The sequence below is a fragment of the Lutra lutra genome, chromosome 5, assembly GCF_902655055.1.
Source record: "Lutra lutra chromosome 5, mLutLut1.2, whole genome shotgun sequence".
NCBI lineage: Eukaryota > Metazoa > Chordata > Mammalia > Carnivora > Mustelidae > Lutra > Lutra lutra.
The window spans coordinates 30,897,530-30,920,072 of NC_062282.1; the positions used below are offsets into that span (position 1 = coordinate 30,897,530).

Consider the following 22,543-nt stretch of genomic DNA (forward strand, 5'->3'; position numbering starts at 1 on the left):
AAAGTGATTTCATTTAGTGGGGCTGAGGTACCTCCAGCACTCTAGGCCCGTGACCTGGCCACCAACTTTCTTCCTCCCGCTCTAAGATTGGGAAGATTTCCTCATTTCTAAAACTGACCTGTTTATCTCCACTTTGCCTCTGTCCTTCCCTACATCCCTGGACCTTGCTACCAGGATCATCATTTCAGTAACCCAAGGGTTCTTAACCTTTCGTGTGCCATGAACTTCTCTAACGGTCTGGTGAAGCCAATGGACTCTTCTCAAATGTTTTTATTATTTTCTTTAGGATTTTTTTTTTTTTTTTTTGAGAGAGAGAGAGAGAGAGAGAAGGGGGTGGAGGGGCCAGAGAGAGAGAGAATCCTAAGCAGGCTCCATACCCCAGCATAGTGGTTGACGCAGGGCTCGATCTCATGACCTGAGATCATGACTTAAGCCAAAATCAAGAATCAGACACTTAACTAACTGAGCCACCCAGGTATCCCAAGATTTTATTTTTAAGTAATCTTACCACCCAATGTGGGGCTCAGATTTACAACCCTGAGATCAAGAGTCACACGCTCACTGAGCCAGCCAGGCACCCCTCGAAATGATGTTTTTAACTGCAGAGAAAAGGGGCACCTGGGTGGCTCGGTTGAGCCTTTGTCTTCAACTCAGGTCATGATCTCAGGGATTGAACCCCACGTGGGGTTCTCTGTTCAGCAGGGAGTCTGCTTCTCCTTCTGCCCCTCCCCCCAACTCATGCTTGCTCTCTCTCTCTCTCAAATAAATTTTAAAAATAAATAAATAAATAAATGCAGAGAAAAATATCCCTGATAGGAAACACTTACATTGAAATAAAGCCACACAATTTTTTAATTTAAGTTTTGTTATTGTAGTAGTATCTGTGCTTCTTTATAAAGCATTAGAGAATAAGATTATTTAATGGGGGTGGAAGAGCTACCATGATTTCAAATAGTAATTAGCATAAATGATATTTTGCGATATCTGCAACGAGTGGAATGTGATATAACAGTAACTTGGGACTGCTGGCCACAGGCCACGAGCACTGCCCATTCTTAGAGGTTTGTTGCCTACGTTAGTAACTGAGTCCGGCTTACATACCATGGCCAGCAGAATCAGCAGAACACTCCCGTTCAGTTGGAAGTGAGGGAAAATAAAGATTAATGTGTTTTATTAATGTTTTATTAATGTGTTTTATCAGTTCAGGACCCCCTCCCCGGCCCGGTCTTATTCTCACTTGCTCAGGTCCCCCTGCTGAAACCCAGCACCATGCCTCACACAGCCCTGCTGCCTTCCACACTTGGGAACCCCGGGCACCTCGCTCCTCTCTTTCTAGACCCGACGCTCCCAATCTTTCCAGTCCCCTACGTGAACCCCCTGCAATTAGGCTTCTGCCTTCCATGACACAGCAAAATCCCTCTCCTAAAACTGTGTATGGTCACCCCTTTACAAACCCAAAACCCTTCTTCCAGGACTTTCTAGTAGTATTAACTCCGCCTGCTCTCTGTGCTCTGGCTCCACCCGGAGCTTCCCCAAACCTGCCCTGAGTCCTCCCAGCCCGCTGGCCTGTTCTCCTGTTGTCTTCTCTGCAGGCTCCTCACCCTTCTCTGGTTCCTGGGAGTCCCACGGGGCCCTTTCCCCATCCTCTCTAGGAAGCCCCTCCACTCCTGGTGTCCAGGTCACCCCCACATCACTGCCACCCTCCAGGGTGCCTCTCGTGTGTAGGGGCTGTGTCCACGGGGCTGAGCATGGGATGCTGGGACAGGGACCACAGGCTTCAGCTGAGTGAGGCCAGCTTCTCTGCCCAGAGCAACCTGTTCCCGCTCCCAGCCATGCTCATAGCTCTGCTTCTGCCACTCTATGCAGATGGCCCGGCGGGGACCCCCTGGACGTTATGCTAGAGTCTGCCTCCACCTTCAGCCTCTAGAAGGAGCTGGCTGTTTCTTCCTTGTCTGTGTCTCACTTTCTCTCCATGTCCCCTGCCACCACCCTGTCCAGCCCCAGGTTCCCTCCCCATAAAATTTCGTTCCTGTTTCCCACGCCAGCGCTCCCAGTCCGGCTTGCATACCATGACCAGCAGAATCAAGCCGAAACACGCTTTCATCAAGGAAATGCCCCATCCCACTCCCACCTCTTAAAATATAGTCACAACGCAAATATATAAAGTAATATTTTCCTGCATGCATCTAAAATAACCCGAGAAGCTCATGTCTTCCCTGTGGCAGCAGCCCTTCTCTGAGAAAGAGCCGCAGCCTACCAAGACCAGTGGGGGCACGGGCCCTGCGAGTTTGGCTCTCGGGGATGCTCCTCACCCTCCCTGTGGAGCCAGGATGCTGGCCGTGTGCTCGGACTGTGATTGCAGACCACCCGTCACTTTGGCCTGAACTTCCAGGGGCCCCAACCGGGATTTGCCAAAGCCAGCCCACCCTGGCTGGAGCACCGAGCCGTCTGCAGGGGCTTGAATTCACCTCTGTCACAGGCCCCTGTGGTTGGCCTCCCCGAGGGGTGCACACTCTACCCAGCCCAGTTCCTCCTCCCAGGGAGGCTGAGCATGGAACCAGGGACTGGATCAGCTCGATGAACACAGAGGGCTGAGGATGAAAGGATGTGAGGCTTGCAGAGATGACACAACCAGGCCAACGTTGGGGGGGATGCTTTCAGCTCAGGCAGGCCCAGCGTCACCACCTGCAGGGCACAGGGCTGGACCCCTCAATCAGAGATGTGCCCCTTTGCCCCCATCCGGGAAAGAAGTGTTTTGTACTCACCTATGTTGTTCTGGACCAAATACTGGCCCTTCTGTCTAATTTATTTCGTATATACAAGAAGGAAGACCGCAGAAGCAGAAGACAAGCAGTGCAGGGGAAGCCCATTTGTTCCCCCTTCATCCGATGATCTTGACAATGATAAAGTGTGCCCTGCATGGGCCTCTCTGTGTTCGGTAAAGAGAATGGACCCATCTGGCGTGGAGTGTCTCACCACTTTTTACTCCAGGCCACCTTCCTGTCTCCCATGTGATCATAACAGGGATTCTGGAAGGCACGTGCTGAGGTATTAGGGAGCCCCCTCACCCCTCACCCCTCCCTGCCCTAGACAAAGGAGTGGATGGTTCAGGCCAGGTCATACATTAGACATGTCTTCAGTCCCTACCTCATTGCCTCCACTTTGAACCCCCAGGGTGGTAGCACTTCAGGTAACTGCGGCCACACCAACAAGAGCACTTTTAACAGAAATGCCTTGTTGACGTGGCAAGATTGAAACACACTCTTGTGGGAATAAGAGAGAGATGAATCAAAGCAGGGACAGCTCATTCATCCTCGTCAGTGGTCATAAACCTGTCCAACAATTGACTATTGATTAACTGTGTCCACTGTGTTTTGAAGATTCGGTGACTCTTCATAAAGAACAAGCCAAAATCAAATTAAAACAAACCCTGAACTTGTGCCGCGATACCAGGGAACAGGAGTGGAAGGGAACTGCATTCATCCGGAGCCCTGAGCTGTTGGCGTGCTCAGTGCCATCACCTCGGCCTGGCTCCCATGACGGACCTGTTTGGTAATTCCTCTTCTGTCTTTAGGGGAATGCAGCAGCGGACTCTGTGATGAGGCTTCGTGCATCAACGGTGGCACCTGCATGGCCGTCAAAGCCGACTCCTCCATTTGCCTCTGTCCCCTTGGATTTAAAGGGCGACACTGTGAAGAGGGTGAGAAAGAAGCAAGTTGACTGCGGTCGCTGCACGGCTAATTCTTGTTGATAGAATTTTCCATCAGTGTGCTTTCAGCAAGGTCCCACACATTGTTATGGAATTAAAATTTATGCAGTGTTGGGAGACACAGGAGAATCTTGTTTTAACAATTTGACTTATTTATTTAAGAGCGAGTACGTGCACGAGGTGGGGTGGGGGGAGAGGCAGAGGGACAAGCAGACTCCCCGCTGAGCAGGGAGCCCTACACGGGGCTCGATCCCAGGACCCTGGGATCATGACCTGGGCTCGAGTCAGATGCTTAACCAACTGAGCTACCCAGGTGTCCCCCCGCCCCTTTTTAGAAGGTTGGTGTGTCTTTGAGTGTTAATGGATCAAACCAGCCAAGGATATATCCATTTGAAGATACTCTTGGGCCAGGCTTTGGTGAGCTCCTTTTGGCCCCCCCCCCAAAAAACTTAGAAAAACCTCCGTGCATATGGTCTATATCAGACCCTTTGCAGCTCATGCTCGTTAGAATGGCTGACAGTTTCAGAGAAAAGGTTGAGAAGTGAGACGCAGAATCATTAACAACGGATAGGACAAAAGTCATCTTGATTCTCTGTCTTTGTACTGTTCTAGTGAATTATTCCTCAATACCATCTGCCTAGGTCCCGGTACATGTAGATGCCAACATGTGTGTATATACATGTAAACACACGCACGTACACAAACACACATATAATAATGGAAAATTTTAAAGATTTTTAAAAGATTTTAGAGCACCATGCAGAGTTGAACATGTTTTAATTTTTTACCAGTGGTTTAAATTTGGACCTAAGACACCATCCTGGGAGAAAATCTTCTGAACACAGTATAATCTCAAATCTCATTTCACCTAGAACAGGGCCTATGGTTTCCAGTAAACCAGAGCTGTTACATATCATCTCATACTTTGTAGCGTAACATAATAAAGGTTGATCCTTGCTCACATCACACATGGCTGCAGGTCGGGTGGGGAGGGGAGGTGAGAGGGTCGCACTCTCTGCTCCATGCAGTCCTTCAGGGATGTAGGCTCCTGCCTTCCAGTGGTTCTGCCGGGGGCCTTAGAATCCACCTCCTGCCACCTCCCCTTCCTGCATTCAGCCAGCAGATGAGGGAAGAGGGTGTGTGGAAGATGGAGGGAAGTTTTAGGGCCAGACCTGGGGTGCTGTGTGGTACTCCCACCCACATTCTACTGACCGGAATTCGGTTACGGCGGCCAGCTAACTCAGGGCCACCGGGAAATGCAGCTTTGCTCTCTACGCAGGAAGACAAGAACGTGGCTAGTCCTGCACCAGAGGGATTTCTAATGATACGCTCCTTTCCTCAGCTTTCAGCCTGATCATTCCGCAATTCAGAGAGTCGCTGAGGTCCTATGCTGCAACCCCCTGGCCCCTGGAGCCCCAGCATTACCTCTCCTTCACGGAGTTTGAGATCACGTTTCGGCCGGACTCGGGGGACGGCGTCCTGCTGTACAGCTACGACACAGCCAGCAAGGACTTCCTGTCTATCAACATGGCAGGGGGCCACGTGGAGTTCCGCTTCGACTGTGGCTCTGGGACCGGTGTTCTCAGGTAAGGGCTGCAACCTTCACGCCCCCCCACCACCCAAATGCTACACAGCAGTCACTTTGGGAAAAGATGACTTTGTCCTGATAGCTGGCACTCTTCCTGTCTTCCCTCCACAGTTATCTTTTCTGAAATTTGTCCTGGTGCTTACACATAACATGCTTCCTTGTGGCTTAGGCTTTCCTCCTGACAGGACTTCCTTTTCTCCAGTAACTCCCCAGCAGGGAGCGACTCTGTGTGTCCGTCTGTGGCAGGCAGGCTGGCTTCGGCCAGGATCCCCTGCCTTCCTTTCCTATGAAGCGGTGCCATCAGGAGAAACGGGAGGAAGTGTATTTCATCAGCACGTGCTCGGAGCATCCCTGGGTGGGCGCTCAGCAAATAGATGACAACCAGCAAAGAGGTGTCAATGGACATGGAACAGAAATGTCCTTGGTGACCTCGCTTTCCATGCTTACTGTCCTCTTACACTGTGTCTTCCGATGGTACCAGCTACTAGCGAGTCTCTTACCGCTCTCCACGTAGAGCCGGGCGCGGAGTCAGCTGTCACAGAGCCCCGTCCCTGAGCACGATGCTCTGGAAGGCTGTGTGATGGGTGGTTTCGATAGCGTGGCGGTGACTAGTTACTTCTTAAATACTTGCTGGCAGTGGCAGAATTGGCTCCGAGTCGTCAAACCTGTCCTCCTGGTATCCCGCTCGTACTATTAATTTATTAGCAGATCGATTGTTCCCATCCAGTGTGTCGCTATTTTGATGACTCCCCTAGCCTGTGGATGGTAAGGGCCCATGTTCTTCTTATTTGTGTCTCCCCCTTCTTACCATCTTGCTCCCATGGTAGTTTTTACCTTCAAGCCAGAAGCCTGCTCATCAAAGGCAGACATGGTACTTGTTCCTATGTTTGGCGAATTGTCTTTTGAAACTCACTACTGTGTTTTGTTCAATGACGCCCTGCAGCAGGAAACCAGTCGGTGGTGGTTGTTTTAAAATAAATCGCGGGCTGCGTTCCATCGTAATTCCTACTGCTAAACTATCATTTTTAGGAATAGCATGCGGGAGAGATGTTACAACCTTACATCGCCCTTGACCGCTGGCCATTTTTCATGGCTGATGAGAAATGCTTATGGCATTAGGTTCCAACAATTCTTAAAAAGGACTACATTTTTGTACCTCTGGTTATGCAAAAATGTCCTAGGTCTCAAGACAACTTTGGTAGGTATTTAATTGATTCAATGTACATATGATTATGCAAAACAGTCTAAGCAATTCCAGTAGAACTGTTTGTCAAGTTGAGAGGGGAAGACACCTTGAATATCACCTTGTGTTTTCACATGGCTTCCTCCTGGACATGGAGTTCATCAGCCCTCCTCCTAGACGGAGGGTCCCCCCACACCCCATACCTCTGCAGTGACCGCTCTAGCTGTGAGGTCACAGACTCATAGGACCTGAGTATCCAGCATCTCTCTCTTTCATAATTCTGTGCTTCTTTGAGACAAGAGGAGGTTTTAGTTTTTTGTTTTGTTTTGTTTTGTTTTGTTACTGTGAGTTATTGTCTTCTCGCTTGGCAGGAAAGCACCCGGAAAAAGGATTCTGCATATTGGTTTTGACAAAAGGAAGCAAGTGCTCAGAGTGTTCAAGGGGCAGAGCACCCTCTGTCCCATCCCCTCTCCAGTGTAATGTGACAGCAGTGATTACTATGGTTTTTCAGGCGCTCCTTTGCAAGATATTTATTTTGAAAACCATTTCAAAGACTTCGTGCTTGATTAGTAACATTCACTGAAAGCCCCTAACCACAGGAAGTTGTGGAACTGGCCAAATCATTTTAACTTCAGGAAAAGGAGAAGGTAGTCAAGTTCATTATGAACTTGATTCAAAAATCAAGGCATTTGCAACGAGTTTGTGATGGCTGGGATCGATACCAGCATGCTGAGGAAGACAAGTATTGACAGGGAGTGACCTCTGCAGGACGAGAACGCCACCAAGGCGTTGTGACTTATCACGGAGATGGGGCTGCTGTAAGAGTGCCTCTGGTTTCTTTATTGCATATCGATTTAGCCAAGGTGATTAAATTCTAATTGCTAAGGACAAATCACAAAAGCATTTGCCAGAGCAAAAAGAAATCAAGTGAGGGGGTGGAGACCTTTCGATAATTGTGCCCATTGGTATTCCTGACAGTTTTCTAAAGATGATCCAGGATCAAAAAATAATTGGGAGGTTCAGTGAAGGCTAGGAACTAGACACCATTAGAAATACAAATGCAATAATTATACTCTTCTTGCATACCTCACTATCCAAAGTAATGTGTAAAACTCCTGTCAGTAACATTTAAACTTCAAGCACTTCTACCTTGAATTAGTAATTGAATTTTTAAAGTGCCTTTAATCCTTTTCACAATATCAGATAATATGGAATCCCCCCAACATTTTTGTGAGAAATTTTAAACATATAGTAAAGAAGAATTATATAGTAAATATCTTTGTACCTCTCATTTGCCATCTATAATTAATATTTTGCTATATTTGCTTTGTCACATGCCTAGCTATCCTTATATCCATCTGTCCAGTCATCCATCCATCCATCCTATTTTTTATGCATTTCAAAGGATGCTGCAAACATCAGTACAGCAGAGAATCTGTGTTTTACACCAGAGCCCAGGTAACCTCTCCGTTTTCAAAGCTTGTATGCAACTGTGATCACATCTCACCCCCTTGTCACCTCTCATTTAGAAAACCAGGCTCATCTGACCCACATTTCAGGCTTGTTGTAACGAATAAATAAAATAATAATTGCAATGTTCCTACCGTAAAGGGGTCCGAGCTCTGATAGATGGAGCTCGCCTGCTGTGCTTACTAAACAGGATGATTTTCTTTGGACTGAATGAAATGAGGCATCTGAGGTTGGCCTCAGTTGCATTCTGGAGGATTCATGAGCGGGATCTGTAACACCAAGGATGCTAACCCACACTCAAGTTTCCTTCCTTCAACAGGAGTGAAGACCCCCTCACCCTGGGCCACTGGCACGAGCTGCACGTGTCTCGCACAGCAAAAAATGGGATCTTACAAGTGGATAAGCAGAAGGTGGTGGAAGCAATGGCAGAGGTAAGAAGGATATGCTTTAGTGGGAACTGGGGTAGTGTTTTCTTCCTCTCCTGGTGAGAAGAGCAGCGGCGTAGTGGGTAAGTACACGGACCCCAGTGCCAGGCTGCCTTGCTTAACACCCAAGCTCCCCACTGGGCAGGTTTCTTCACTTTTCTATTCCTCGGCTGTGAATGGGGGAATGATATGGGAGGTCTCTTACAGTTGTTGCAAGGATTGAGTGAGCAACTACAAGTATGGCATTTATAAAATTGCTTGCCACCTCCACCCCTACCGCTGATCCCTGCTGTTGTTCGAGTCAGTGTCTGATAGTCAGGACACGGACTTGGAGGGCAGGCTCGTGGGGTGCGGGTCATACACCTGACCCTAGGCTCCTGGGTTCCAGATCTAGTTCCATTCCGTCAACTCACATGGGTCATTTGACCTCCAAGTTTGTGTTTTCTCATCTATAAAATGGGGATAATGGTGATGATAATAGGGCCTAGTTCACAGAGTTGTGCAAATGAGAATAACTATACATGTAAAACACAGTGTTACTAACACACGGTCAACACTATGCAGCTTGACTTGTTAATAGAGTACTCTCGTGATCTCAAGAACTAGAATTTCTATTTGTTTATAACCTTCATCCATGATTTTATTCCCAAGGCCATGTCCAAAGAAAATAACATTTTTAAGAAGAGATAAGAGAGGTTTATTTTAAAGTATAACCTACCAGGATTCTTTACACATGAAACATTTAGTCCCCCCAAAACAATGGGGACTTTGGATTTTCTACTATTTTAATTCCCAACATTGTTGTTCTGAACATCACCAGATTTAAAGAAGCTATTAATGAATGTGGGTATTCTGATAAGAAAATGGATTGGTAGAAAAAAGAAAAGGAAGGAAAAGAAACTTTTGGTGAGGAAAGAGGTATTGGGTTGAAGAAGAAAAAAGGAAGGACACATATATGTCCAGAGGCCAGCATTAGGGGTGGCAGTAGTGAGAGGTCCTGTCCAAACCAAGGACCTCCTCATGATTAGAAGAATCCCAAACTGGGTTCTGCTTTAAGAGGTGAGGACCCTTCAGACCCACAAAATGTTCTATATGTATTTTGGAAGGAAGGAAAGAAAGAGAAAAGGAAGGAAGGAAAACAGGGTGGAGGGGAGGGAGGGATGGGTGGAGGGAAGGAGGGAGATGGATTGTAAAGGGAGAACAGGAATCACTTCTGATTGACCCAGAAAATTCTAACAGCTGAATTTAGTCCAAGATAGAAGTAGAAATTCACACCTGTAGACTTGACTGTATGTTGACTTAATATAAATTCAAAAAAGCACTGTATCTCTGTAGGCCTTAGTCACAAATATTTGTACAACAGGAACAAAAGTTCAGTATGGGTATATTTGTAGATAGTAGGGTCAAGGCCTTTGGTTACAAATAAAGAGCTCTTCAGGACATGGTATTTACCATTGGTATTCTACAGCGAAGAGACAACACAAAGGTAGAAACCATACCTCACAGTTTCTGTTGCTACCATATCAGAGAGTGAGAATTAAACCAGTGTGGTGGAACCTGTGCCTCCCTGTTGGCTTTTGAACCAGACAGGCCTGGAGCACAGCTCCCACCTGGAAAGCGATGTAAACATGAGGGTAAAGTGTAGCTATTCTGGGTCCATGTGCGGTGGTTTTATCTTTTTTTTTTTTTTTTTTTTTTTTTTTTTTTTTTTTTTTTTGAGGCAGCTCTGAAGCAGGTGTGGAAGTCCCCATGCTTGATCTCAATGAGCTGAGCCTTCATCACATCTTCCCCCCAGGGCTTTCTGTTCCCCAGCTGCCCATACCACGTCCAAAGGCATGGCTGACCCTTTTGGTGATAGAGCAGTGCTATTAGGAATAGTGGTCCTAGAGCTTAGAGATAGCTGGGATTAGAGAACACTGCTGGGGGGTCAACCCAGGATGTCGGCCCCTAAGTGTCCACACTAAAGCCAAACTGAGCCCTGGATCGCTCAGCTGAGAAATACCAACCATCCAGGGTTGAGTCCATGCCCGACTTAAGGGCTCCAGAAACCCCAACCAGTGGCTTCACTCAGGTTTCCCATCCACCTCCAGCTAACCAGAAGTGGCAGATCTAGACACAAAGCCTCATTTTGGTGGGGTCTATTTGCTTTTCTCTTGCGGTTTTTCGTGGGTGGGGCAGCTGCAGCCCAGCCTCTTGTGGATGGGTTGGGGGTGGGGGCAAGGGTTTTACTGAGCAACCAAAGGGAAGCAACTCTCACCCCATGAGGCTGGTCCTGTTCCAACTCAAAAGTTCTTCAAAACAGCCTGTTTCTCTGAAATCCCTCTGACCCTACAGCCTTCCTCCTCTCCTCTTATTATCTGACTTGAACTTTTGGGTAGCAGTTAAGACGCGACAGTGATGGGTGCCTGTGGGTGTGTGGTGACAGCTGCTGCCTGGGGCAGTGTTCTAGGCAGCCGCTAGAAGTCCTGAAAGCCCTTCGGCTTCTTTGATGAGCACTGCGTCCTGCCAACCCTGGGCCAGTTAAGAATGAACCCCGGAAGCTGCTGAAGGTTATTGACTGAAGGCGGTGCTGTCCGCATCCCAGTCAAGACCTCTCTGCCATTACCTGGCTGGACCCCGCCACTGTGAGCTCCCCCCAAGATGGTGCCCCTTCCTCTCTGCCCTCCCTGTCTCCCCTTCCCTACTCGGACCTGGTGCCACATCCATTCTCCTCCCTCCGGCCAGTGATCTGCCTAAAACACAGATAGGACTATTTTCTTCCACTGCTTTTTGGGTACAGAGCAAATTTCTATGCACGCAGTGTCTAATCCCTCCCTGCCTCTGTTCTATACCTACTGTTTCCCCGCAAGCCCTGACTTTGTCTGGTTTCTATAATTCTGACTCTTCCTCAACCACCTCCACCTCCCCAACTCTCTGGGTCCAGGCTAGGGTATGGGACACACACCTCCCCCCAGCAAGTACTTCTAGACTCACCGGAACTGTCCTTGCTGAGCTAGTCCCACCTACCCGTGTAAGCCTCTGGAGGGGAGGAACTTCCTTGTTCCCTCTTGTCTGGCCAGCATTTAGTGCCTGGGACAAAGAAATGCCCAATAATACTGATTAAATCAATGACTAGATGATGCTACTATCTATATTTCATTTCCCCATAAGTCGGAGGCAACCTGACTTACGTTACCTAAAGAGTGCTCATCCCAGAGATCTCAGATTTCAATGTGTCTCCCTTTGTTGGAACATTTTAACTTTTTGCTTACAGCTCTTATCTGGAGGAATTTGGACACTACCTATGACACACAGTTTGTTGTCCAGCCCATGCCTGAGAGTTTAGGCTGGGAAGTAACCAGTAACAGGGAAAGCCTCTGAGGGTTGACATGGGAACTTTTCTCAGAATATGGAAAACAGAAGAATTTCTCTATCCTTTGTAGTTGATAAGGAATGCCTCCCACCCACCACGCCTGCCTTTTCTCTTGGCCTCCAGCGGTTCTGTCTTTACCACTGCCAATAGCTGGTCACACAGGAATGCTGATTATGCATCCAACCGGGGGCAAAGTGCTAAGGAAGCAGATCTCAGCCTTCAAGGGAGGCTAGACTGTGCTCATGGCAATCACAAACGCCTCCAAAATATCAAAAGCTACAATAAGGGCTTATTTCTCACTTGCATATCCATCCGTGGTCAGGTGCAGCTTTTTGTAAAAAAAAAAAAAAAAAAGATTTTATTTATTTATTTGAGGTGGTGGGGAGGATGGGGGGCAGACGGAAAGAAGCTCAAGCAGACTCACCACTGAGCACGGAGCCTGAGGCAGGACTTGATCTCACCACCCTGAGATCATAACCTGAGCCAAAACCAAGGGTCAGATGCTTAATCGGCTGAGACCCCCAGGTGTCCCTGGTCAGGTACAGCTTGAATGGGGCACCTAGGCTGAGAGTCACCGTGAGCTACTCTCTGGCTCGGAAAGCTTCTATGAAGACGTGATTCATTTCTCTGCTGCCCGAGTTTTATTGCCTGGAGCCAGCTCCCTGGCCCCAAGATCAGCAGATTGGAGCTGGTCTTCCTGCAGGGAGAGGGGGTGCTTTTGGAGAAGCGCTGACTACGGGTGGGCAGTCGTGCAGCCCACCACACGCACCGTGACAGCTCTTGGCAGTAGACATTAGGGTTCCCATTTTATAGATGTCGAAACAGAGTCTCAGATAGGTTACTGCACTTACAGACGTTCCAACAGTGGGGGTAAGTGGCGATGCCGGCCAATGTGGAAGTCCAGCCAGCCTGCTGGGCTGTGTCCCCAGGGTGTCTGTACCCGTTGGTCGCCTTGACTACCTTTTCCAAAGCTATGTCGTGTTTCTTGTCTCCTCTGTTGGCAGGGAGGCTTCACGCAGATTAAGTGCAACACGGACATTTTTATCGGTGGAGTCCCAAATTACGATGATGTGAAGAAGAACTCGGGCATCCTGAAGCCATTTAGTGGAAGCATCCAAAAGGTACCAGCTTCACTTACGCATGTTTGTTGTGTGGCCTGGTCTGCAGATGATGGGATCGAGAACTGTGATCTCTGTAATCCAATGCCTCCAAAAAAGAAGCTTGGGGAAAGTTTTAAGGTTTTCTTTCTTAATGCTAGCCACAGAGCTTTCCAATCCCACTTTCTGATAACGTCTGCTCCCAGGCCTCTGTCCAGCAGACATTCTATGAACGCAGCTCAGTGAAGATGAATCCTTACAGCTAATCCACCAAAGGATCCTGGCAGTGCTGAGGGAGGGAGCAGGTGTCAGGTGGCTGCCGATGCTTCTACCGAAGGGAAGGAGGCCAAGGGGGTCTCCTAGACAGTCTCGGCTCTGTGCTTCTCTTTGGGGTTACTTTGCGGTCTGCTCAAGAGCCAACCCCCAATCCCACCTCCATGCCCACTGCCACCCCTGCAAGTTAACAATTGTTCACCCATCACATAACCCAGCCCCTAAGAGCATAGATGAAGGAAGTCCTTCCATAGAAGGTTCAGCAAAAACAATCCTTCAGCTAGTTAAAGCTATAGGGCACTGACCCCACTCATATTTGTCTGTTATTCCTTCCCTTGGGGCTGCTCATGACCTCTCCGGTTATGATAACATGTTTTGTCTGTAACAGACATGCAGGCTGACTCACCAAACCAGATTTCCAGGACCATGAAACCCTGGGAGAAAAAGGATTTGAAGAAAAGCATATTCGATTCCTGGATGTTAGCTTTGTCCTGTTTTCCTTAAGCAACCAATGGTGGGCGGTGGGCCGCTGATCCTTTCTAGCCTTGGGATGAAGCATGGGGGAGGCCAGAATGAAGGAGGCCAATGAAAGGAGGCCCTTTCATGATTTGCACTCAGAAAGGCCCCGCGGAGCTCTTTCTCCTCTTGTATCCCGGTGTGGGTTCCACAAAAGGGGTCCAGTCAAACTTGCTGACTCTGATGTGTTTCCCTGTGTGGCTGAACAGTGATATCCGTGACACCTCAGCTCAGCCCATAGCCCCCCATCAGCACAGTTGGCTGTGTTTAATCATGTTTTTTAAATTCTCACTTAGAAAGCAAGCTGAGATGCTAAGGGGCCCCATGCCCTCTCCCCACCCTTGTCAGGCTTTCCCCCTCCCCCCTCACACAGCACACAGAACCCTTTCCTCTGCACCTCCTGGGCAGGACACCCTCCCCTCCCAGGGGCTGAGTCACTGGCTCTGCCATGTCCTGCGGTGGACGGTAGCATCTTGGCTTGTCTCAAGTACATATGACTCAGTTTCACAGTCTTTCACTCAGAGCATGAAAAGATGACAACTATAGAAGGATTCGGGCTGCTTTCTTGCAGCTTGTAAGATTCAAGACCAGGAAAAGAAGTGTTCTCCCAACTCTCCCGACACCCTCCAAGGTCCAGGCAAGCCTGTGGAACCACGCATTAGTGGCAGGAAGGACCATGGCTAACCTCTCAGGACGCCCTGCAGCGTGGAGGTCTTTCTGAGAGGTGCTCTGTCCGCAGGTTCTGCAAAGTGACTCGAAGATGCAGCCGAGGTTGGAAGTGCATGACGCTGAAGCACCCACAGCTCAAAACAAACACACTCTCCACAGCAAGGGCTGAAAAGCTTGGCTCCGTTTATTTGGGGCTGGAAAGCCCAGTAACCTCTCCCTGATATCCCTCACTTGCACTAGAGCCCCCACTGCAGGGAGAAGGGTGTGAAGGCAAAGGAGCTCTCCTGTCGTAGTGAGTCTGCACGGCAGTGCTAAGAATGGCATCTGAGTTTCTTTCTTTTCTTTTTTTTTTTTTTTTTAAACGGTGGGGAACAGGATGTGGAGAGGAAGGGAATTCAAGAGTGTCAGGCAGGGAGGGTAGAGGAGTGGGTGGGACAATCGGGAAGACCCAGTTGATGGAGCTGTAGATTCCCCGGAGCCCATTAGGCAGAAGAACACAGCAGCACAAGGAGAAGCTTCTCCCAGCCCCACTGCCACCGGGAGCCATCCATTCCCCTTTGGTTCCTGCCCGTGTGGTTCTTCCTCTTGTATTCTTTCCTACTTGGCTTCACAGAAGCACCTTTCAACCTCAGCTGCATCTTCGAGTCACTTGTAAAGCTGTTAAAAGTGACTGCTGACCAGCCCCCACCCTCAGAGATGCTGAGGGGGACCTGCGTGGCCCCCGGCCATCGGTACTTTTCTTAAAGTTCCCCAGACCATTCTAACAGGCAGCCAGGTTGAGGACCCTCATTTATGGGGACCTCTTTATGACCTCCTGGAATCTTCCAGAGCCAGAGGATGCTTTCCTCTCTGCAGAGTCTCGCAAGGGCCACAGGTAATGACATCAGTTTCTGCATCGCTTTTACAAGTTGATAAAAACCAGAACTGGACGTTCTCTCTTTTATGAAAGCTCCTTCTCCAGGCGTCTTGCAGGTGAGGATGCCGAGGGAGGCTTCAGCCGACTGTGAACATGTGTCCCGAGTGCTCGAATGTCTTGACCTTTTGTCCCCTGCAGATCATCCTGAACGACCGCATCATCCACTTGAAGCACGACTTCACGTGGGGCGTGAATGTGGAGAACGCAGCCCACCCCTGCGTGGTGGGGCCCTGTGCACACGGGGGCAGCTGTCGGCCCAGGAAGGAGAGCTACGAGTGCGACTGCCCCCTGGGCTTCGAGGGGCTGCACTGCCAGAAAGGTAGGCATGGAGCGGGAGGGGGTGTCTCCAGAAGCACGGGGGCCGCACTCTTCCAGGAGGGGCTGCGAACCCCAGGACAGCCAGGCACGTGGTTTTGAGCAGTGAGTTCAGGAATGTGATAGCTGGCATGTCCCATGGTTAATTATCCTATTAAAGAAGAATCATAATGTCAAAATACCTCTAACAGTGAGCCTCTTCCCTGAGAATGCCCTGATGGTCTGGGAACCAAAAGCTTAAATCCTAGTGTAGGGGGGGTTTCCAGGACCCTTGCCTCTGAGCCGTACCCAGAGTCTGTCCTGATAGGTGGGTGCCTGGGCTATAGAGGCTGGTAAGTATGTTGACCTCTACCTGTGAACGTGATAACGAGAAATCTGAGAAATCTTGCCCAGAACAGAAAAAGGTAAATTCTGCTGAATTATAAATAACCTTCTGTGAAGTGCTATTTTTCACGCTCTTTCCTCTGTGCCTGGGTTTCCTCCTCAATAAAACGGGAATAATCATGCAATAATGTCTAACACAGAGGGTGGTAATGTAGGTTAAATGAGGCGATGCTTATTCCTGAGAAACATGTCTACTAAGCCCTCCACCAGTACTCACCGTCATTGTTATTGGTGAGAAGAAGAAAATCCACTGCATGTGCTGAGAGCTACTCAGCTTCCAGCCCGCACTTGTCTGAAAGCTAGAGCAGGTGACAGGCCTCCAGTCCCTACTGGATGGAGCTTCCGCACCTGCCCCAGGGAGGCCACGGACCTTGTGTCTGGAAGAGGCCTACCAGCATATGGTCATGTTGGGCCATTGGATCTTTTTGTTTCAAATATTAGTATGGCCTCACCTCTCTGGGAACTAATTTAAAAAAAAAAAAAAAAAGGCATCAGGCCACAGGAAGTGAGGAGATGAGCCTAAGTGAAGGGATGTGTGCTCTCTCTTTTCCATCTGTTTCCAGGTTCCTGAACTTTATCAGAATTTGGGCTTAGGGGAAGACAATTACAGGCAGATGCTGCAGTGTCGGAATAGTAGGAGAACTTGTTTTGCAGTGACCATGGGAAATAGGAATGCTAATTTGCTGGTTGGAAGCCTGCATCGTATTTTATTACAGTGAATTTTGAAAACTGCGTGGCAAATTATATGAAATACGTTTATGAACATAGCTCACCCTAGTGATGAAGCCCCGAAGAAGAGTAATGGATCCATTTCTGGAAAGATCCTGATTATAATTCTAACAAGCAAATTGTTGTTTGGCTAATGGCACGTACTTGTGGAGATTTAGTTTAAGAGCAGCCCATTCATTCGGAAAATTGAGTTTGGATTTTACACATTAGTGTTTGAGTTTCCTGGGTCTCCAGCTTTACCAGAAGCAATTCGGATCTGCTCCTGCCTTAAATACTCACCTTAATGGTCCATATATAAAGTCCAGGCTTAAATGAACGTCTCACTTAGAGAACTAGAGGAGGAAGGACAGGATAATTTGTGATCTTGTTAAGCCTCGTTTTCCGCTGCAGAGCAGTAGCCGTAACAGATCTAAAGTGCTCACATTTATAGCTTCGTAACTGTGGGTTCGGGTTCAGTAAGAAGCAAGTATCACCAGCGTGAGGAGTCAAGCCCAAGGGAGGTCCTGGACAGCAGCCAGGGGACCTGGGTGGCATTAGGCCTCTTTTTCTGGAATATGCTAGGCTTGAGGCCAGAGTAAAACCCAGGCCAACTATCACCTCCCCTCGTGTTGTATCAGTGTTTCCTTATGCTTTGAAATAAAGATAGCGTTTCTGCCCCAATAGCAGCCATGGCTACTCCTAGGAAGGCTTATGCATGGCAGGGGGCTGGGTGGCCTATAGCAGTCATTTCTTCTGTTATATGGCTTGAAAGCATTAATGAGAGACTGGGTAACAGGTTAGGCTGTTAAGGACAATTTTTTCTGGACCCCTGCAGGCACGTGGTAGCATGCAGTTGTCACACGGACTGCTCTAATATTGGGGTGAGCATCTTGTCCTGAGTGAGGATTGGAAAGAGAAGGGAGAGAGATGGGCTGCTCTACTGTTCCACAGAGATACAGAAGAACATTCTAAAAGTTTGGTTAGATTCTTGGTGGGAGAGACCAGGAATGCTCAGAAGCCATCCTTGGTCGTCAGGATGAATCCTGACAGGTAGACAGGAAACGTCTTGTCTAATCCAGCGAGGTGGTCCCTAACTTCGTATATTTAAAAGTTTGGGCTTTTTTTTTCCCCTCCCTGATAACCAGATCATGTTTCAAAAGCAAGAACCTATTCTTAGTATTCCCTCTGGAAGTTAAATCCTTTTACAACAACACATTGCGGAAGTCACCAGCGCTAGGCCTCATTCAATCCATGCCACCTTCTCTTCCAGCAGTGTAGTGTTGGGGAATCCCTGGTGGGTCTGGTTTTCTCTACCCTGGTCAGGGAGTTTGTGGCACGCAGGCGATTTCCACTAGGACACTCATTGGGAGCTTGGCACCTGTTCTCACCTCTTGGTGGCCCAGGAGGGTTGGAACCAGAAACTCGGGCAAATCCTGGAGTGGTCTAGACACCCAGACCATCACGGGGGTCTAGGGACCTCCCCCTCTGTCCCTGCAAGGCTGAGCTCAGACAGAAGTAGGCATCGAGCTCCCACTGAGTTCCTTACTGCTCCCGGGACGCTGTGGGCTCCCTGCAGTACCAGCAGCTACGGAAGACTGAACTGTCCACCTCAACCTGGGGAACCCACCAGGCCAGGAGAAGCCAGTTGTTCTGACTCCCAACCTACTTCTAACTTCAGGTGCCTACAAAAATCATACGGCCTGACTTTGGTGGTCCCCTCTCCTTCCGTGTGGGGTGTTTCACTCTTAGGTGCCTTCTGCCACCTCAAATCTAGGCACCCCCTTGGGACACCCCAATACTGAGACCCCCCTTCTCCTCTCACAAGAGGGGTGTCACGAAGGCCTCCCTCCTCAGAAAAGGTATGCCCCGTCCTTACAGATTTCGTTTCTCCTTCTCTCTACTCTCATCCAAATTTACCCATCTTGCGTCGGGTCCCTCAGAGTTCTTGTATCTCAGTAGGTTACTAGTGAGTTAAAGCAGAATTTCACAAAGCTCATGTACAAAATTAGGTTCTAAGAAATATTAATGGCTGTTCTGAGCACACATGCGAAGACGAACAACATGCGTTCACAGACACAAAATGGGAGCTGGGGTTCTGTGGGCACGTAAGCTTGGGTAATCCTGAGTAACCCCAGTTTCCACAACTCTCTCTTCTGGGGGACTTCTTGGCGCCTTGGCTGTGATCGGAGTGTCCAAGACAAGGTAGAGAATGCAGCTGTCTCCCCCGGGGCTTCTCCCAGCCAATAGCACACAGGCCATTTGGGAAAGAACTCTGAGGCCTGGGCCTCCCTCCCCTGCATTGACCGAGTTTGGACTCGGGGCGTGCGGGACTCGTCCGGCCGCTAGGTGGCGGTGTTTCCCTGCAGCGGGAGAGCCGCTCCGCACTCATGACTGACCGGGAACTGGGCTTGGGCACACGGTCCTCAGTCCTACAGGATGGGATCTTGTCTCATCATTGCACATCTACCCCAAATGCAACATTTCGAACATTTTCTATTGTGTTTAGCCAATTCACAGCACACTGCGAGGTCTGATTTAGACGATTTTGCTTTTTCTGGTCCCAGTATATGAAAAAATAGTTCCGTACATGTAAGCCATAATTTAGGAAAAATCGGTCTATAAATACACAAATTCGTACAGGATATTCCTTATGCAGGCTACAGGGACTGTTTTTTCCTTAGCTTGTTGTGTCATTCAACAAGGGAGCAGTGTGGTGGTGTTCAGCCTGGATGGTGGTCTTGAGAGAGTTGAAGGCTGGTCCTGGACAGAAAGGGGTTTGGTGGCTGTTACTCCAGCTACAGAGGCTGCATCGTGGAACCAAGAACCCTGGACCAAGTAGAACTGTCCAGCAAGGGAGGGTGCTGCCCGGTGGATGAGGGAGCTGCCTCGGGCCCGGTGGCCATCCATCAGGATGTTGCTGGGTTGGGAAAGTTAGGTTACAGCCCCCCAGGTCCTTCCTTCTCTGGGGTCCTGTGACTGTAAGGAAGAGCCCGCACCCCGCCAACTCGGTTGGGAATCTCACGTCCCTCAAGTGGAAAATTGGCTTCGCGTGGCTTGGAGGCTGCTATTCATTGGGTACTTTTTTGTGTCAGCAGATGGCACGGACTTTTAGGTATAAAAGTGAAAACGTGACAAAAACACTTCTCCACTAGTGCCTTTGCTGCAGAAGAAAAGATGGTATTGAAAACATTGGGTTAGGATAAAATATCATCACGTTTACAATATTTAAATAAGCTACAGAGGGCCGGAAAGGGCTAGATGGTCACTTCCAGCTCTTGTGTTCTAGCCCAGAATTAATATTTATCCATAGATACTGCCTGCAGTGAGTAGATTTTCACCATTTTCTATTCAGTCCGGTCATTCCTGGAGCATTCCCCTTGCCCTTTGTTAATCACAGAATGAGCAGGGCGGGGTGGGGGGGGGAGAGTTGGGGGATATTTTTCCGTCACCGAGAGAAAAGAGGCAGCTGGCTGGCTTCTCATTCCTCTTTCACATGTAGCTAGAGGCAAGAAAAGTAATAATCATTGACAAGGTAAGTAACTCTTTAGCAAAGAGCTGTTTCTCCAGGTTTAGAATAAACGGGGAATTGTTAGTTCGAACTCAGGGAGCCTCAGAAGTGTCAGAGGAGGGACACATCCCTTCTTTGTCCACCCCCCACCCCACCCCCACCATGAAGTGGAGGCTAAGGGAGGGGAGTTGGTGCTAATTGTGCTGAGAAAGATTCCAGCGGTTCCTGTGGGATTCATAGTCTCATTCCTCTAAGAGGACAAGCTGGGCCCTCTCAGGGCTTTATGAGGGAAACAAGGCCGGTTTCCAGTGATCTGCAACCGAGGTATTTGGGATTTTACAACAACTGTGGAATTCTGACTTTCCCTGTTCTGTTCCATGCTGGCACCTGGCAGAGTGTGGAAACTACTGCCTCAATAGTAAGTACAATACGTCCCATGAGACACCGTGAAAGCGCCCTGGGCTCCTGCCAGGGGGGCTCTGGCCAGGCCGTGGGCTCCGTGCAGGCCAACCACATGCGGAGGGTAACTTGGCTCAGTGGTGTGGGACTCGGCTGCTCCACTGGGGAGGTGGGACTCCTCCCTCTAAATCCAGCAGGCCCGAGATAGCACTCCTCTCCCAGCGGGACCTCGGGGAGAGCCTGAACCCCAGAGCTGGGTGCCTGGCAGACAGCTGACCCCTTGGAGGCTCTCTGTGTGCCCAGCTGACATGTGACAAGCACATCCTGCCCATTTCAAGGAGTCCAGGGGAACGATGGCTCTTGGCCACAGGCCCACGCCCATGGCCAATAAGGGCAGGCCCAGACCCTGCCTGTGCCTCTTACCCTGGGGGTGAGCCAAACCCAGTGGGGGAGCCTTGGCTATGTTTAGCTCTGGGAATGACTCCTCTGACAGCTTGGCTAGCCTCTCCTTTTACCTCCTGGGCACTCGTATCCTGAAGTTAGGGGCCCGCATCCCACCAACAGACCCCCTTGTCCCTCTTCCTCTCTTGCCTTCTCATTTCGACTTCTACTCCTCTGGGTCCTTCCCTCGCTGCCTGGCTTCCGCCCCACTCTTTCCCCCACCTGAAGGCTGCCTGGGCACTCGGCTCTCCTTTCCCTCCTTGGCAGCTTCTTTTCTCCTTCCCCCCGCTCCTTCTTTCCGTTCATTTTCCTCCTCAGCCCATATTTTGTATCCCCACTGTTTTTACCTGTCTCTGTTTCCCTTCCTTTTCTTCCCCTCTTCCTCATACCTGCTTTAACCAGAAGGGAGAGAGGCTGGCGGTGTGGCCAGAATTTGGAGTTACAGTAGCCCTTATCTGCGGGGGGGCACCTGCCAAGACCCCCAGCAGATGCCTGAAACCACGGACAGTACAGACTCTCATATACTCTATGTTTTTTCCCAGCCGTGCTCACCTACGATGAAGTGTAGCATCTAAACTGGGCACAGTAAGAAGAGCAATGACAATAACTGATGATAAAATAGAACCCTTCCGACCACACACATAATCAGAGTTATGTGACCATGGTCTGTCTCTCTCGGATACATTATGGGACTGTGCCCACCCTTCCGGTGATGCTGAGAGGGGAAATGGCGGTTCGGTGGGATGAAGTGAGGGCAGTGACACAGGCATGGTGACCCAGCATTAGGCCTCTGTTGGCTTTCTGACAGGAGGAGCATCTGCTAGAACATGGCCAACCGCAAGTGACTGAAAGCATGGCCAGCGAGCCCACCAATAAGTGGGGCCGCCGTCCTAGATCGAGCCTTCCTTGGTTCCAGTCGGCACCCCCTGGGCCGGCAGCCCCCTGTCCGGAGCTGTGAAGTGTCAGAGAACACTAAAGCAATTTCTTGAGCATTACCTCTGAAATTATTCGACTTTCATTTTTCTTCCTTTGCTTTTCTTGTTCCCTCCCTCCCCCTCCTCCATCCTTCTTTCCTTTTTAAATTTTTTTTTTTTTAAACATTGTGGAAACCTGCATGGGTGACCTGCCAACAGAGGAATTTATCCTTGGGGCTCAAGGTCATTGGGTTTGGGGGTTCGCTGTTGCCTTTCTCTCTCTCCTTTCTCTCTGTCTCTCCCTTTCTCTTTTCATGATTAGAAGTTAAGTGTAAACTTTCTTGCAGTTCATAGTATCAAATAATTTTACGTTTTCTCTCCTGGGCATGGAGTCAGCTCGGTGTCTCCTTTGCATCAAGCATGCGTTTTGGTGAAACTCTAACTGCTCTTATAAGCTGGCTTCTCTCTCGTTTTGCACGTCTCTTCAAAAATGCAATTCATTCCATCTTAATTTCCTTCAACGGTCATTTCTCTGTCTTTCTGAAGGGAGAAAGATATAGCCATGTGGGAAAGGGTGATTCCTTAGGAAAACAAAGGCATGAGACATTAGGAAGAAGCAAATACACTGCTAAGATACTGGGAAGTCCGAGGTGGGCTGAGGGCCAGAATTAAGAAG

The 22,543-nt window shown here is 49.1% G+C and overlaps 1 protein-coding gene across 3 annotated transcripts in view; it reads left to right on the plus strand.

Moving 5' to 3' along the window:
* The window catches only part of EGFLAM (EGF like, fibronectin type III and laminin G domains), a 200,753-nt gene that overhangs the window by 162,705 nt on the left and 15,505 nt on the right, over window positions 1–22,543 (plus strand). The window contains exons 14-18 of one of the 3 annotated variants that reach the window (XM_047729084.1): window positions 3,575–3,700; window positions 5,052–5,295; window positions 8,270–8,381; window positions 12,732–12,848; window positions 15,337–15,517. In XM_047729084.1, the coding sequence (XP_047585040.1) occupies window positions 3,575–3,700; window positions 5,052–5,295; window positions 8,270–8,381; window positions 12,732–12,848; window positions 15,337–15,517 (780 nt within the window). Of the gene's footprint in view, window positions 1–3,574; window positions 3,701–5,051; window positions 5,296–8,269; window positions 8,382–12,731; window positions 12,849–15,336; window positions 15,518–20,025; window positions 20,532–22,543 lie in introns of those variants that run through there. The other 2 variants (XM_047729085.1, XM_047729086.1) reach the window with 2 other exon arrangements.